Source organism: Myotis myotis, unplaced genomic scaffold (genome assembly GCF_014108235.1).
Source record: "Myotis myotis isolate mMyoMyo1 unplaced genomic scaffold, mMyoMyo1.p scaffold_m19_p_2, whole genome shotgun sequence".
NCBI lineage: Eukaryota > Metazoa > Chordata > Mammalia > Chiroptera > Vespertilionidae > Myotis > Myotis myotis.
The window spans coordinates 216,619,253-216,636,643 of NW_023416324.1; the positions used below are offsets into that span (position 1 = coordinate 216,619,253).

General features: G+C 49.2%; 1 protein-coding gene across 4 annotated transcripts in view; it reads left to right on the top strand.

The window, feature by feature from the left end:
* SCAF4 (SR-related CTD associated factor 4) overlaps positions 1–17,391 on the top strand; it is a 51,090-nt gene that overhangs the window by 23,972 nt on the left and 9,727 nt on the right. For 3 of the 4 annotated variants that reach the window (XM_036347068.1, XM_036347067.1, XM_036347066.1), the window contains exons 10-19: positions 733–897; positions 1,346–1,431; positions 1,936–2,126; positions 2,841–2,941; positions 3,366–3,479; positions 4,469–4,625; positions 5,672–5,829; positions 7,598–7,763; positions 7,847–7,933; positions 8,068–8,259. In XM_036347068.1, coding sequence (XP_036202961.1) covers positions 733–897; positions 1,346–1,431; positions 1,936–2,126; positions 2,841–2,941; positions 3,366–3,479; positions 4,469–4,625; positions 5,672–5,829; positions 7,598–7,763; positions 7,847–7,933; positions 8,068–8,259 — 1,417 coding nt within the window. The remainder of the gene's footprint in view (positions 1–732; positions 898–1,345; positions 1,432–1,935; positions 2,127–2,840; positions 2,942–3,365; positions 3,480–4,468; positions 4,626–5,671; positions 5,830–7,597; positions 7,764–7,846; positions 7,934–8,067; positions 8,260–17,391) is intronic. The other variant, XM_036347069.1, reaches the window with a different exon arrangement.

The window sequence follows — 17,391 nt, forward strand, 5'->3', positions numbered from 1 at the left end:
CTCTGAGAAATCTGTCCCGACTCTACTCATCTTACTCACATCACTCTCAGTCCATTTTACACATTTGGTAATAGGAAGTTGATATCGATATTTTAATGACTTGATGAAGTTTGAAAAGTATTTGATAAGCCTATTTAAAATATGAAGAAAACCTATGAACTTATTTCCAAATGTTTTAACAGTTACTGAAAGTTTATAAATAATTTAGAAAGAATACTTATTTTGTGACATAATTATATTTGTAATTGTATTGACATTGGAATGACACATGCAGAAATATGTTAAGTTGTGGTTTACTCTCGTTGTTATATTTGAAATCCTAAAAGTAGGCATGTGAGATGGACGTCTCCTTAGAGAATGAACCTGCACGCCAGTGCTTCTAGCCTCTTCCAAAAATCAGAGAATCTCTGGTTTTAAGTTCAGTCTGTCACATGGTTTCCTCACAATAAATGAAGTTATATCTTTAAATATGTAAACCCCAAACCTGTGTGTTTATAATTTTTAAAATGAGCCGTGGGATTTTTAACCTGCACATATACTTGGATGTGTAACAGTTCTTTGAGTAATGATGATTTGTGGAATTTGCTAATTACTGTTGTGTGTCATTATTATTTTTCCTTGATAAAAATTTATTTGAAAGTATTTTAGTTTCATATTAAATTCGGGGCTTTAAAATTGGTTTTTGGTAGTTGTTATTTAAAATCTACGCATACCCTTTCTTTCAAACCCAAGGTTCCACTTCCTCCTAATGGACAGATGCCGGGGTTCAGCCTTCTGCCCCCGCCTGCGTTCCCCGCCCTGGCTCCGCCTGTGCTTCCTCCCGCTGCCCCCGTGCAGCAGCCGTTCCAGGCCCCCTTCCCGGCCCCCAGTGAGCCGCTCGCACAGAAAGCCCAGCAGGTAAAAGCTCCCTTCCCGCCACTGAGGACCTTCGGTGCCGGGACTGATGTTCTGGTTCCTGCCTATTGGCTTGTCATCTGCAGTTTTGAATGTGAAGAAAGATTGACCTTGGACACACATTTGCCTCCCTGTGCCCCACGTTTCTCACCTGTAAAATGGGCGTAATTGAGGATTGGGATAGAGGATAGAAAGCTTAACAGGTACCTCAGGATGGCCTATTGGAACAGTGTGTCACCTGCACGAAGCCATTTCCGAAAGGAGAGTGTGTCCTCTAGCCTCATAAACAATGTAAAGGTTCTTACACTGAAGGCAACTGGGTCTCAAGTAACCCAAAGGGGACTGCTTCAGGTCAGGAGACTGGAATGGAATGTTTTTAGGTTTCGTCCTGTGCCTTATTTATAATTTTCCTTTTCTCATTTAATGATAGCTGTTTGTTTTGTTTTTAAAGGAAATGAAAGTAGAACAGCCTTGTATCCAAGAGGTGAAGCGGCATATGTCTGATAACAGAAAGTCGAGATCTAGGTCAGCATCCAGGTAATTTATGGAAAATGTTTTTCCAATTCTATGTGTCTTAGGAGGCATAGAGTTGGATTGGTTCCCAGTTGGGTGAATAGATAGCACTTGGTGTATTTGTGTGCCTGTGTGTGAGTTGGAGCAGAAGTACCTGCACACCGTTCTGAGGTCAGTGGTCTCACCCACATTTGTTCCCTGGGAGTTGCTGGGACGCCTGTGTACAGATCGTTTACACGGCATTGTAATTGCCGCAGCGAAGAGGGCGGCTGAGAAGGCAGGTAACAGCTGTGACTGCAGGCATGTAGTTAGTGCAGCGCTGGAGGCCTCGACGGTGAGAGCACTTCCATAAGCTGCCAGCCTTCTTCTTTCAGTCATTTCAATAGACTCTTTCCCTGCTATCGGTTTCTTACGTATTCACACATTAAATTACCTGCTTTATATTTTTATTTCTTCAAATTAACACGTGCTTACCTGCTTAAAACTTTTTCTTCGTGTGCTGTCCATTCTTCCTCCTGAAAATACTAGGTCACCAAAAAGGAGGCGCTCTCGATCTGGTTCTAGATCTCGACGGTCTCGGCATCGACGCTCTCGATCTCGGTCCCGAGACAGACGCCGCCATTCTCCTCGCTCCCGATCCCAAGAAAGACGGGACCGAGAGAAAGAGCGAGAGCGCCGGCAGAAAGGCCTTCCTCCCGTCAAGCCCGAGACCGCGAGCGGTACGTTCCCCTTTGCAGTCAGGCTTCTGCGTGACTTCTTCACGTCGTGGATTTAAAGTGTCTCCTGATTGTTAGCAAAACACTGCTTTATCCTGTCTCATTAGCTGACTGTATACTCTTGGATTTGCTTTTTCGTTAAGCCAGCTGTAAAGCAGCAGTGAGGAGTGTGGGAAATACAAATTCTAGCCAACCTCATGCACAGTGGGAAGGTTTTATTTACCTTTTCCACTAGAATCACTAATCCCCTCTTACTTTCTGAAGATTTCCTATTACAGACGGCATTATCTTGCATTGCTCCCTGAATCTCTGATTGCATGAAGTCTGGGTAATAGTGTGTGTGCTGCATCGGGGGCTAACCTGGTGTTGTCATTGGTGGCCTGGGCGGCTGCGAGGCTTCTGACTCCGGGGCACGCGCGGCAGGTGGAGGGCCGGTGCGCATGGTGAATGCAAGCACTGCACTGCTGGGCTCAGGGTTAGGATCAAGTCTCAGGTCTGCCCACGGAGGCAGTTTGCTTTAACGCTTGTGTGTGTTCACTATTCTGGTTTCAATTCTGGAAGCAGCACCGCAGTTTCTAGAATATTTAAACGTACTAGTATATGGGACTTGCTACTCAAGCCTGAGGTCACTCATGCTGGTTCTGTGGTGATTTTCTGATGTCGGGTGCAGTGGTTCGCTGTCAGGTGTGCGTGTTTCTGACGGCAGTTTCCTCTCAGTTTGTAGCACTACACTCTGGGTGGGACAGCTGGACAAAAGGACGACTCAGCAGGACGTTGCCAGTCTCTTAGAAGAGTTTGGTCCAATTGAATCGATTAATGTGAGTATTTATTAAATTACTTAATGACAGTGAACAGATGTGATTGTCATTTCATAAAATTAAGGATTGGGACCTCAGTTAACATTTTCCCAGGTTTTGTAGACAATGTGGCTAGAGTTTAGGGGTTCTGAGTTCGTGTTTAGCATTCTCTGCTTTTAATCATGTATCTTTTAATAACCACGTTTAAAACCTTTTTCTAGAAAAGTCTTTATGTAATAAAGCTTAGGGGACTGTAGGCTCCTTAATAACTGGCAATTGAGACCAAACGTACATTGCCAGTTGACAAGGTGTTTACTCTCCGGTGACGGAGCGCTGGCGTGACCGGGGAGATGGGTCTGGCTGGGCTGTGGGAACTGGTGACTTGTATCTTGTTGTTCTTTGATGTTGTGCCCGTATTTTCTCACACGGAAATCTCCTGGAGCAGATGATTCCTCCCAGAGGCTGTGCCTACATCGTTATGGTGCACAGGCAAGACGCCTACCGCGCCCTGCAGAAGCTGAGCCGAGGGAACTACAAAGTGAACCAGAAGTCCATAAAGGTACCGTGTTCTACCTGAGACTCCGTTGTCTTAAACTGTAATATTGGACAGAAGCATATTTCATATGCATCTTTTAAAAAAAGTTATCTGTTAAGGTTACCAAATTTTAAATGTTAGATTCATGGTAGAATTTTTAATTTTTTAAAACGTAGATAGAGCAAGCCTTCAAGGTATTAGTGCCTTAAATATAATATTTATTTATTTTTATTTTTTAAATATATTTTTATTTCAGAGAGGAATAGAGAAGGCTAGAGAGATAGGAACATCAATGATGAGAGAGAATCCTTGATGGGCTGCCCCCTGCATGCCCCACACTGGGGATGGAGCCCACAATCCAGGCATGTGCCCTGACTGGGAATCTAACCATGATCTCCTGGTTCATAGGTTGACACTCAACCACTGAACCATACTGGCTGGCTAAAATATAATATTTAGTAAAATATTTTATCTTGTTATTTAAAAATTTTTGGATGTAAAGTTTGTCATTTTTCTTAGAATTAACTGTGAAAAGTCTTCAACAAAGATAGAAAAAAAGATAAAGATAAATGGGTATTCTTCCCTGCGGGGGCACAGGCAGTGCTTCCTTGGTGTCATAGCACTGCCCTGGAATTGGCCACAGAGTGGCTTTGTCTAACGCTGGATCATCCCAAGTCCCTGGCTTCCGAGAGTGGGTCCCGTGTGCTGGGTTGTCCAGGGGAGTTGGCAGTTGCCCTGATTAACTTTTGTCTTTTCTCTAAGTCTTATGCTGACTGGCTTGGTGGGTGATGGAGGAAGTTGGTAAGGAGGAGGTGCCAGTTACATTTCCATCCTAAGACAGCGGGAGACAAGTGGGCACCACTTTCCTGGTGGCAGATAAGGCCCAGGACAGCGAGGCCAGATGCCCCTGCTGCCCAAGTAGAACGGGGCAGTAGAATGGGGGGAACTGAACTCTCGAACCTCACAGCGTTCCCTGTGTCCCTTTCTCTCCATATTGAATTCGTGGTGAACAGATCGCCTGGGCCTTAAACAAAGGCATCAAGGCGGACTACAAGCAGTACTGGGACGTGGAGCTGGGTGTGACCTACGTTCCTTGGGACAAAGTGAAGCCTGAGGAGCTGGAGGGCTTTTGTGAAGGAGGCATGTTGGACAGTGACACGCTTAACCCAGGTAACGCGGTGCTGGTGTATGTAAAATCCAGGCGTGCGGTGTGTGCGACAGATGCTTCTTTCCATGATGAAGCATTTTTTTGAGATTTTTCAAGTACCACGTGTGCCATTCTCTCCGTGATAAACCAAGGGCACGGTGACTAAGATAGATGTGGTCTTTGCTCTTCTGCAACTTATAGTAAGTGGAGAGATGCAGATCCAAAGTAAACAATGACTGATCCTGGGTCAGACAGACCCAATGAGCCCTAACCTGGTCGTCGTCGACACTGTGCTGTAATCCAGTGCTTTGTAGTAATTTCTTTGAAAATGTGTGAATGTCCAGAAAAGTCGTGGGAAGTAGTTGTGTATGGCAAGGAGGTGCAGTTGTGTGTGGTCAGGTCTATGAGAGATGCCAGGCTGGGATTGCAGGGGGAAAGTGGCAGCGGCTCTGGGCATGACCTGGAGAGGGTCCGGGAACTGATGCGGGAGGGGCATAGGGTGGCGTGGCCGGGGAAAGGGCTGCTGGGGGGAGTGTAAGCAGGAGCTGTGGCTGGAGCCACGGGAGGAGTTGGTGCTGGACGACTGCTCCCAGCCCCTCCTCCCTGCACGGTGCATGGTGCTTCACTTACACACACAGCCGTGTCGGAGGCAACAGGGCCCAGGGTCTGCTGTGTGCCTGGCATTCTGGGAGGCTCCTCCCTCCCCGATCCTTTGTCCAAACAAGAACCTAGGCTAGGCGTCTCTGCCGCTTATTGAGGTACAGGCCTGGGACAGATTGTCTTTGTTTTCCTCATAACATGGGACTCGTCATCATAATAGAACGACTTCCAGGCGGTGGTGAGAGTTGCATTGCTTAGTGTGTATAAAGGGCCTGGCACACAGCGAGCAGTGGCTTTTTGCATGTTGCTAATTTAAATCCTATTTATAAGGTTAGCATGGGCATTTCTTTAATAGACCACTGGGTGTTTTTATTTTTATTTTAATCAACATTTCAAAAATCCCTTCTGGATTTAAAGTTTTAACTTAACATGGTAAGCTGCTATTGTTAAATTTCTTTAACTCCCGTAGAGTGGAAAGGAATTACCAAGAAGCATGAGAATGAAGTTGCTCAGAATGGAGGGGCAGAAAGCTCACACGCAGAACCAGTGTCACCCATACCCAAGCCTTTGCCGGTGCCCGTCCCTCCTATTCCCGTCCCCGCACCTATCACAGTACCTCCTCCACAGGTGAGAGGGGCGGGGCGTTCTTTCGACTTGCACGTTTCTGAAATAAACCCTCCAGATCTTACGTAGATGTATGTCTGCATTCATAGAGACCTGAGGTATAAATGTGGGTTACTTGTCATATTTTGATGTGTCCAACCTGTTGCTTATAAGCTCTTTAGCACATTTTTAAATAATGTTAATGAAACTAGAATGCGTTCATATTGCCTTCCATCTGCCTAGATTACAGATACCTTACACTAGGGCAGTGATGGCGAACCTATGACACATGTGTCAGAGGTGATACGCGAACTCATTTTTTTTGGTTGATTTTTCTTTGTTAAATGGCATTTAAATATATAAAATAAATATCAAAAATATAAACCTTTGTTTTACTATGGTTGCAAATATCAAAAAAATTTCTATATGTGACACGGCACCAGAGTTAAGTTGGGGTTTTTCAAAATGCTGACACGCCGAGCTCAAAAGGTTCGCTGTCACTGTGTCAGATCTGAGGTGCAAACCCGTTCGTTTCTTCTATTCTTTTTACTCTCACTTTATTTTCATATCGGATCTTTGTTCTTCATGGACTTAGGCTCTGAGGGAGCTGGATTCATACCCGACAAGCAGCTGTTTCGAGGGAAAGATGTTTGTAAATCTTCGGTTTGGGTGGTGCGGTCATGATTTTTTTTTTTAAATAAATTGAGTGCCATTTAACATGAAGGTTAGTCTTAGAGAGTCTGCTGTCCTGTTACTTCAGAGAAAGGGCTGGTTCTGGTAGATGAGAGCTTGAGTCCCAGCTCTATTGACCTTGAGCAGATCGCCGATCCCCAAGCACCCCTTCCCTGTCTGAATGTGCAGGTGCCCTCTCCTGGCCTTGGCCTTCCTCCGTCAGAGCGGGTGAGGGCTAAACGAGGCGCGTTCAACACTCGCAGGTTTTCTGTTACCGAATCTCCACAGAAAACCTTTGGTTTAAATTGTAAATAGCTGACCCCGGTTTCCATATGATCCACTAGATTTTTCTCGTCTTTCAGTACCTTCCTTCCTCTGTTTCTTACCGTCAGTCCCCCGGGTGAATCCGCACTAACACAGAGTGGGGTTCCTGGCCTCTTCAGCTGTGATAGTTCACAAGTGGACTTCCTAAGTGGGCACTCTGTGGTCGCCTGTTAGACATGCCCTTCAGTGTAGGTTGTAAGTAAGATTCAAGTATGTCAGCATTCATATAAGAAACTCGACTCATTTCTTAAAATTGTTCATACTTTTTTTAAAAAAAACAACAGCAAATATTTATTTGTTGGGTGTTTATTAAGTGCCAGGCACTAGCACTTAACATGCATTAACTCTTCAATCCCCATGAGGATTGAGGTTGGCACTTTCCCATTTTACAGATAAATAATCTGAGGTCTAGAGAGGGTCCGCTTGCTCCGGTCCCAGAGCCGGCCCCGCGGTTTGACTGAGATCCCATCACTGTGGAATCGGTGGGGGAGCTTTTCGTAGGTTACGTTCTCAGACGTACTGGCGGATCATGGGACATCGTTTCAGCAGGGCACCTTCTGTCGGGCCACAGCCGGCGCTGGGAGGCACAGTGTGGATCTGCTGTCATAAAGCAGAGCTCACTGGGCTTCTGTCGTTTGGGGCGGGTACAGATTACCATCTGTTTTCTAATTTACTCGCGTAATAAGAACCAGTTTGGAAACGTCTGTTTTTCCAACGGGGCATTTGCTTTGTCTGCTCGCTGTGTGGGAGGGGGGTGGCTGGATGGGTGGCTTCATCTTTCTTCCTTCTTCTCCAGGTCCCCCCACATCAGCCAGGGCCTCCTGTGGTTGGTGCTCTCCAGCCGCCCGCTTTCACGCCGCCTCTGGGAATTCCGCCGCCGGGCTTCGGTCCTGGCGTTCCTCCGCCGCCGCCGCCTCCACCCTTTTTACGCCCAGGATTCAACCCAATGCATTTACCGCCAGGTACACCAGGTTGTTTGAGAAGACATTGTTCGTGAGTGTGAGATGAAGTGATGGAGCAAAAGTGACTATTTTTCTCATTCTAGGTTTTCTTCCTCCCGGACCCCCACCTCCTATAACTCCACCCGTGTCCATTCCTCCTCCTCACACTCCACCAATGAGCATCCCAAACTGTAAGCACGTTTCCTTTGTGTCCAGTTCTCCTTGGAGTCGGGAGCGGAGGGAGATGGGTCAGTACTAGGTGTAGACGTGGCCGGGAGAGAATTAGTTGCTCAGCGTCACATGTCGATGTGATTATATCCCTTAGCTACTATCGCTGGTAAAAGCGAAGACCCCACCAAAGACTTACCTATTGGAAATCCCATTCCAACAGTGGTGTCTGGGGCTAGAGGAAACGCCGAGTCTGGTGATGGTGTGAAAATGTACGGCTCTGCCGCGCCGCCTGCCGCGCCCACGAGTCTGCCCACCCCTCCGGTCACCCAGCCTGTCTCACTTCTGGGTAAGTGCCTTTTTCTATCATCCGTTTTTATTCCTCTCCCAAGTTGTTTTTTTGAGTGTTTTTCTTAAACTGGTAATTTCGGTAAAATCTTCTCTGAGGCTGCTGTTTGCTTTGAGGAAGATCTCCCTCTTAAATGAATGTGTGCTCTTGGTCTTTACCGAGAGTCGTCTGGAGACAGCCTCCGTGGTGGAATTTTGTCTGTCTATCTTGAATGAACGTTCGGGGCTGCACATCTTTCTTTGGTATCGTAAAGTGATTGATCTCTGGGACGAGGACTTGGTAAAAGTCCAAGATTGGCATAACGCCAGGTGTCCTAGCTTTATAAGAGAGAACATTTCTTTGACAGCGCAGGTTTTTTCCCTGTGTGGACCAGTCTTTATATCTTTAAAAACCCTGGACTTGGTATCACTCTTTGTGGGCTAGCAAAGAACATGGTCTTCGATCCGTGCCAGTAAAGTGGCTTTGCTGCCCGCGTGGCAGGCCCCTCCGTCCCCTCCTACTAAGTTCTCTGTGCTCAGCTAACAACGGGACCCCGTGGCTAAGGAAGAGGGTGACACTGTGCACAGCTGGGAGGCCTTGGCCTGGCTTGCTTGAGTCACAAATGGATACATCGTGTCCTTGTCAGACTGACCACCTTCTAATGAATACACTGCTGCCCAGTATAATTAACCCCGACTCTCCCAGTGAGCGGCCACTCCGTCCTCCGGGTCCAGCCCGCGAGCCCTGTGTTCTCGGAGGGGAGGGGTGTGTCCGCATGTGTGCGTCCATCTCGCCTTTAGGAAGGGCGCACTGGCCCTCTGGCGGTGGGGCTGCGGGACGGGTGGCGTTGCAGGACTTCTACTCTGACCTACACCTTTCAGGACTGTTGGGAACTTGCACTTGGTACCTGTACTCATTTATCATTAAAATCCGTTTCTTTTTAAATGGCTTGCTGTCTTCTGGCCTCTCCAAGACTGAGTTTTGGCTGATAATAAACTTGACTTTTATTTCCATTAGCACACAGACTCAGTAATAAATAGTAAGAGAGGATGTGGGATTAAAATTGGTCACAAATACTGTAGCGGTAGTCATCACAATGATGGCAAATGATTTGTTTAATGAGGAGATTGCTCAAGAGGCCTGTGCCCTGGAAGTCATGTAATAGAAGGAACGCTGGACTGGCAGCTGGGAAATTATCATCTGTGCATCTCAGTTTTGTTATGTTTTGTTTGTTTTGTTTTCATATTTGTAATAAGATGGTTCATAAGAATCACAGAATCTGAGTTGGATAGACTTTGCTGATCAACCCCTTTCTCCCACCCCCTATCCTGCTGTGATTCTGCATGAAATGAAATGTTCTAGTCTCGTGCCCATGGATGCTGGGCCCGGAGGCCATTTACAGAAGCATGTGTGCACTCATGCTTCTCTTCTGGGCTTAAAGTTACTGACTGAGCGAGAGGATCCCATTCTTTCCCAGTCTGACACCCACCACTTTCCAGTGCCCTGGAAGCATAAGGAGCCTGCCTCTGGCCTAACCTTTAGGTCTTCAAGATTCTGCTCTTGCCCTGGTGGTTTGGCTCAGAGGAAAGAGCATCAGAATGTGGACCAAAGGGTACCGGGTTCGATTCCAGTGAAGAGCATATACCTCAATTGCAGGCTTCTCTCACGTCGATATTTCTGTCTTTCCTTCTCTCTTCCACTCTCCCTAAAAATCAACGGAAAAATACCCTTGGGTGAGGATTAAAAAAAAAAAAGATTCTGCCCTTTATTTCTTACCGCTACTAAAATGTGTCATTTAAACTCTGCATTCTACATGTGAGATAAAACACGGATCAAAAGTTCGGTGCGCTTGAAAAATAAAATTAGTAAGCTAAGCATCGCTAGAAAAATAAATTTCTTAGCGTTTATTGTTACCATTCATACCTATTTGGATGTCCATCTGTTCATTCCCCACCACCACCACCACCACCACCCTACCCCCCCCCCCCGCCCCCCCGCCCCCCAGCATCCCCACTGGGACGGACGCTCTGAGAGAAGGGACGTTGGTCGCATCAGCAGGGGGTGGCCTGTCTCCAGGGCCCTGCTCTTTGCACTTTACCCATGTGATCGTTATGACTTTTCAAACACAGTTTAGAAATTGAAGACGATTCCAAATCTGGAAAGGTTAAAATTTGACATAAAAATGAAAACTTGTTAAAATAAGTAGTTTTTCCTAAAATGCCGTTTCGGTCAGAAGGAAAGCCTCCCATGTCCCTGCAATTGGGAGGCTCCAAAAGACGTCCCCTGAGTGTGACCTTCCAGAGAAACGGGGCTTGTAGTGTCTGTTCAGGGAAGGGGAGACTCACCCACGCCGCCCGGTGCTAGAGACAGGCAGGGTCTGCGGGCGCCCAAGGGGCAGCGACGGGCACGGCTGGTCTTTGCCTGATGGTGGACGGCTGGGCCCTAGGTGCTGCACGCTCCTCTGTGCCCTCCTGTCCTTTCATGAGAATGGAAAGAAGTAGGTGCTGTGCCAGAAAATTAATCCTAGGAATAAGTCACGTGACGCTCACTGCAGTCCTGCGTGGGAAAGGAGAATAAAGACGACAAGCCGCGTGTTGGGATGACGTCGGGGGCGACGAATGTACGCAAAACCACTAACATCGGGGGTGGCATGGGCAATACTGCGAACCCTCACGGGGCGCTGCTCTGCCGCCCTAAAGTCCTTTCCTTTACCTGTGACTCGTGTACCTGCTGCATGTGTGGCAAAGTGGACACACTTTTTAGGGCAGTGGTTCTCAACCTTCTGGCCCTTTCAATACAGCTCCTCATGTTGTGACCCAACCATAACATTATTTTCGTTGCTACTTCGTACCTGTCATGTTGCTACTGTTATGAATCGTAATGTAAACATCTGATATGCAGGACGGTCTTCGGCGACCCCTGTGAAAGGGTCGTTCGACTGCCAAAGGGGTAGTGACCCACAGGTTGAGAACTGCTGTTTTAGGGGATGGGCATGTGTCTTACTTGGTTGCCGCAGGTGGTTTTCGGTGAACTGGGTCAGACGGCAGGTTCCCACGCACAGTGTTGCCGTTCCGGCCGCTGGCTCCCTGAGAAAGTGTGTGTGTTGGTAGTAGCACAGCCTGATAACTTGTATTCTTCCCAGTAATGACGCTCAAGTCATTTTACAGTGATGGTGAATGTATCATTGAGAGACTTAACTAACCAGGGTCTTAATTTCTGAAATAGAGCAGCAGTAGTTGTAAGTAGCAGGGGCCAGGCAGATGGTCAACAGGTCTCCCCCAGTCTGCGGTGGGCCTGATTCCCTGGCGAGAGGCAGTGGTGCTTTATGGGTGGTTTGGCTTGAAGGATTTCTGACCATCAGACTTACACATGGTGTTAGTTTGGGACCATGGCTGCCTGCTTGGGTGGGGGGCGGAGGGGGGTTGCCCACAAGGCCGCATGGTGGAGAACTGAACCTCCATCTTTTAAGAGTCTGAATGTTTTGGTAACTGGCAATCTGAAAATATAGAAGTATTTGGTACACAGTAATGTAATAATTCATTATGACTAACTTAAATTCATTCTTAGTCCTCACGGTTCATGGCAGCTAGTGAACAGCTGGTTCAGTGAGAGCTGAGGCTAAGCCTAGTGGTCCTGGCCAGTTAGAGGAATGTGAAGGATGATGGCAGTGAGTTCATTCTCTTTACTGTGTAAGTGTCAATGTTTACTTTTGTGTAACATGTATCTATAATGTTGTGTACAGCATATTTTTATTAAAAAGTTCACTGTAAATGTGAAATTTGGGTTCCTGTAATGTTCCAAACAATAAAAAACATGCAAAAAAAGTTTGTGTTATATATCTCTACTGTTACCAATATATGTAAAATGTCTTTTCAAGGAAAAATTACTCTAAGGTGGACTCGTTCCTTTGGTGGAAAATTAAAGCCTCTTTTCCTGCCACATGCATTTAATGATGAATATACAGAGTCTCCCCAGCTTTGTTGCCCTGCTGTGGGTGGTGGTGGCATTGACACATTAAGAACTGGGTATTTGTGGGACTGCTTCCTACTCACCCATCATTTTGTTACCAAAGACTTAAAGCAGAAGGCAGAGCTGGGTGGGCGCAGCCCAGGGCCCGATGTGGGCAGGCTTGCGGTCTCATGCTCTCGCGTGGCCACATTGAGCACAGGGGTTGATATTTTCCCATTTGGACACTTGAAGGAATTACGTGGACAGAATTGGTTTGCAAATTGTTATACTTAAACAGCTGTGTTTGCTTTATTGCAATCCTATCTAATAATAGAGAAACATGGTAATTAACCGTAACTTCGCTACCCTTCCCATTGGCTAATCAGCGAGATATGCAAATTAATTGCCAGCCAAGATGGCGGCCGGCAGCCAGGCAGCTGAAGCGAACATGAGCTTTGCTTGCTCCAGTGATGGAGGAAGCCAAGGTTCCCCGCCTGCCTCAGCCCAGATCTGAGCTCCAGATGCAACAGTGTTGCAATTATAGAACCTAAACAAACCCCAGGTACCTGCTTTCAGCCAGCACGGCCTCAGAGCTTAGAGCGGCTGGTGATGGCAACAGAGTTTCAATTATAGAATCTAAACAAACCCAGATACCTGCTTTCAGCCAGCTGTGGCCTCAGAGCTGGAGCTGGCTCTCAGCTCCAGTGACAGCTACAGAAGGTAAATAAATCCCAGGATAAAAAGAAAAAAGGAGAGGCTGGGAGCTTCAGTCACCCACCAGCCTGAAAACAGCCCTCAGCCCCTCACCCAGACTGGCCAGGCGCCCCAGTGGGGACCCCCACCCTGAAGGGGGTGTGACCAGCTGCAAACAGCCATCATCCCCTCATCCAGGCTGGCCAGCTACCCAAGCAGGACCCCCACCCTGATCCAGGACACCCTTCAGGGCAAGCCAGCTGGCCCCCACCCATGCACCAGGCCTCTATCCTATATAGTATACGGGTAATATGCAAACTGACCCTAACAGCAGAAGGACTGGGAATGACTGATCACTATGACACACACTGACCACCAGGGCGCAGACGCTCAATGCAGAAGCTGCCCTCTGGTGGTCAGGGCGCTCTCACATGGGAGAGGCTCTGCTCAGCCACAAGCCAGGCTGATAGCTGCCAGTACAGCGGTGGTGGTGGGAGCCTCTCCTCCCTCCTCAGCAGCGCTAAGGATGTCCAGCTGCAGTTTAGTCCTGCTCCCCGCTGGCAAGTAGACATCCCCCGAAGGCTGCCGGGCTGCCAGAGGGATGTCTGATTGCCATCTTAGGCCCAATCCCATGGGCCTAAGCCAGCAGGTGGTCATCCCCTGAGGGGTCCCAGACTGCGAGAGGGCACAGGCCAGGCTGAGGGACACCTCCCCCCCCCCCCCCGAATGCACAAATTTTTGTGCACCGGGCCTCTAGTCTACACTAATAAAAGAGAAAGATGCAAATGGACCGTACTTTCATGACACCCACCAGCCAATCAGGTGTGACTATGCAAATTAACCCAACAAAGATGGCAGGTTAATTTGCATACGCAGCCAGTCCAGGCCGGAGCAAAGGCAGTGCCAGCAGCCAGGGGAAAGAAGGCCCATTCTTGCATGAATCTTCATGCATCGGGCCTCTAGTCTATTATAGCTATTAAAACTGCCTAAAAGTTAATAATTTTATCACTGACTTCCGTAGCTAACTTTAAAATTGGTATTTGATTTGTAGTGATTTTACTTAGATTTCTGTGCCCAGAATTTTCTTATAGTTACTAATTTTTAACATTTGAACCAGAACATTAAAGCACGAATGTACTAGTGAGAATAACTTAAAGGAAATGAAGACGTGGCCAGAACGTTTTTTTAATGATAACATGGAATTTTCTAAATGTAATTTTTGCATTTTACTAGTTTTTCTTGTGAATTTTGCTGTGATGTTTGGTTCTATTAATGTGTCAGGTAGAGGCCCTACCAGGTGCTGGATTGGCACCAACAGAAGGCCGTGGGTGACCCGAGAAAGGCGCTTCCCCTTGGGGAGCTTTCGGTGTGCGTCCTGCCCCATCGGTGTGACATGTGGGACAGCTCCCCTTGCTCATCACAGGGCTGTCCACTCGGTGTCGCCGTCCTCACAGGCCATTGACAGCACTTGTTCCACAGCAGGCACTGGCGTGGACACGGGTTTATGCACGAACACACTGCCTTTTCTCGTGAGGGGAAGCCCTTCAAACAGGACAAACCCGGGGGAGGGGTCCTGTGCAAACCTGTGTGCCCACGCTCACCTCTGGAGCAGGCCTGGGCGCGGGGGCGGGGGGGGGGTTGGGGGGGGGGGATCGGGGGCTGGCTGCTTTGTTAGACGGCTGTTGCCGTGAAGAACTTCAGGTAAGATTTGTTTTGCCCGCCGACAGTGAAAACAGCCATCCAGGGGTGGGTTCACTGTATACGTCAAGCTTCTTCGTTCTGGTGGCACAGCTCTTCCATTGAAGTCAGAGCGGTGATGCTTTGCTGATCATCGTAAGTAGCGATTACTGCAGTGGGATTCCAGAAAGCAGCGCAGTGAGCACAGGGGAATGAGCAGACAAAACCTGTCGCACATTATTTCTTACAAAACCCGAGTCATTTTAAAGTGAGAATAGTCTTGGATTTCTCTTTGACATTCTGCTTCTCATGCATTAGATTTTAATCAATAGTGTACCTTATGCTAAAAATAGATCTCAGTATACTGCATTATAATTATAGAAAACTCAAATTTCTCTTAAATTTAACATTCTAAGGACAATCTAAACAATAATCTCATATAATCTAAAATGTGCTTTAATTCTTTAAAATTTAGCTCCTTATTTTTCTGTCTGTGCCTTCTATAGAAATGCCTGGGAGTCAAATATGCCTTAAACGTATTAATTGGTAAATCCAGGCAGAGAAGGCGACACATGGGTTGTACTGTTTCCGACTTCTGAAGTGCGGAGTGAAGGGCACGGATGAGCCCACAGCCTGACCCGGATCTCCGGGCCTCGGGGGAGAGCGGGCAATTCTGTGTTAGGTTCGTGCGAAATGCCACGTGTCATTCTGTTGGATCAACTCAGAATGGGGCGCTGCCGCCAGGCCAGCCCAGGGGCTGTGAGGAGCACGCAGCCTTTCCCGGTCCAGGCCTTGCAGGGCTGTGGGGGGCCTTGCGGGGCTGTGGGGGGCCTTGCTGCCCTGGGCGAGGCCTTCTCGTTGCCTCCACCCCTGTCCATGGCACACTCAGTGCGTACCTGTCACCACCTGTCGTGGGCCAGCCACGGCCTGTCTCCTGGAGCCGTGGTCCCGGGGAGACGTGGGTGACCAGTCCGTCAGTCCCTTCACCTGGAGATGACGATGTGAGGAGAGGGCAGCAGGGAGCCGTCGGTGGGACGCTGTTTTACACGGTGGGTGAGGAGGGATGTGGGGACGCGATAGAGGGACGAGCCTGCTGAACACGGGGAGGGTTTCGGGTAGAGAAGCAGCAGAGGGCCTGATGGAGAAGGCGCTCGGCTTGTCTGAGGGGCCACAGCGGCAGTGAGGCTTGGGGGGGGGGGGGGGCGCCGAGTTTAGAAAAGGGGCCGAGGACCTGGCTGCGGGTGTGAGGGGAAGCCGGGGTTTGAACAGGGTCACCCCTTCGGCATTTAAGGGTTCCCGTGGCTGTTAATGGAAAACAGGCCGGCGAGGTGGAAAGCGCGGAGAGGAGACCAGTGTGGACGCTGTAGTCGAGGTGGAGACTCACAGGGGCGCAGTGAGGCGGTGGGTGTTGGGTCTGAATTTATTTTGAAGATGGGGCCGTACAATTGCTCATAACTTAAATACAGGGGCGAGAGAGGAGTCACCAGGGTTCCTGGCTGAGGAGCTGGTAGGGTGTTGGTGCCCCTCCGGGAGGGGCAGGAATGGGGGAGCAGTGGGTGTCTGAGGGTAGCAGGTTCCAGTGCCGGGTGCCCGGGCACATGGTGAGGAACCCCCGTAATCCAGTGTGGCCAGCACAGCCCTGGCTGCAGGGCCGCCTGCGGGGCTGGTGGCGGCCGGGGAGGGAGTCCAGCGCTGTGCGCAGTTGGAGCCACTGAGCGCTCGGTCCGTACCTGCCGCGGCCGCGCGAGGAGCTGTGTCCCTCAGCCTGAGAGCCTTACCGTGTGCGGTAGCCCTGCGGTCCCCCTCTATAGACGGGGAAGCCGAGGCTGCAGAGCGAGGGGCCTGGCCACGTCACCGCTCCGAGGCAGAGCTGGGGTGGAGGTGGCGCTCCCGCACCTGCGCCGAACCTGCAGGACACGGGCTCGGCGGGGGGCAGGGGGCAGGGGGCAGGGGCCAAGCAGAGAGCCCCCGGGTCGGAGGGAGCTCAGCTGTTGGGCCAAAGGGTGACGGGACAGCGGGTTGAGCGGGAGGAGTCTGGGCGACCTTAAGGGGGTTTCCCTGGCGTGCTGGCCCCAGAGCCCCATTATGGAGAGGCCAGGGCGCCCAGAGGAAGAGGCGAGGCGGGTCTGGGCTTCTGAGGTCTGTATATGGGGACGGAGAGGGCGGTTGCTGAAGGGAGAAGCAGGCGAGGGAGGTTCAGTTCTCACATCTAGGAGGGGGGTGAACTGACCGTCTCTGTGATTGGAAACCCGTGGAGGGAATTGCTGGTGCAGGAGAGAAACACTTGCCGGTTGATGGCTCACTTGGGTGAGAGGGTTGGGACTCGGGTTTGAGTAGAGGGCTCACCCTTTAGAGCGCATGCGTGCTCCTAGGCCCGTGGTCGGCAAACCGCAGCTCACGAGCCACATGCGGCTCTTTGGCCCCTTGAGTGTGGCTCTTCCTAAGCCTTAGGAGGACCCTAATTAAGTTAATAGCAATGTACCTACCTATATAGTTTAAGTTTTAAAAAGTTGGCTCTCAAAAGAAATTTCAATCGCTGTACTGTTGATATTTGGCTCTGTTGACTAACCAGTTTGCCAACCACTGGCCTGGGCGGAAGGGGTGATGGAGACGCGGCGGGGGCATTGGTAGGGGATGAGAGTCTTCCTGTAGTCTTTATTCTTCTCATGATAAACTAACTGGGATGAAGTGCGGTGTGTCCATAGAATGGATGTGACTTGGTAATGAGAGGGGAACTGGGGCCTCGGAGATCCTGTGGGTTCGGTTGCAGACACCACAGCACAGCAGCCAGCGCGGCAGAGGGAGCCTGGGCGTGAAGGGCGTTTACCCTGTGCC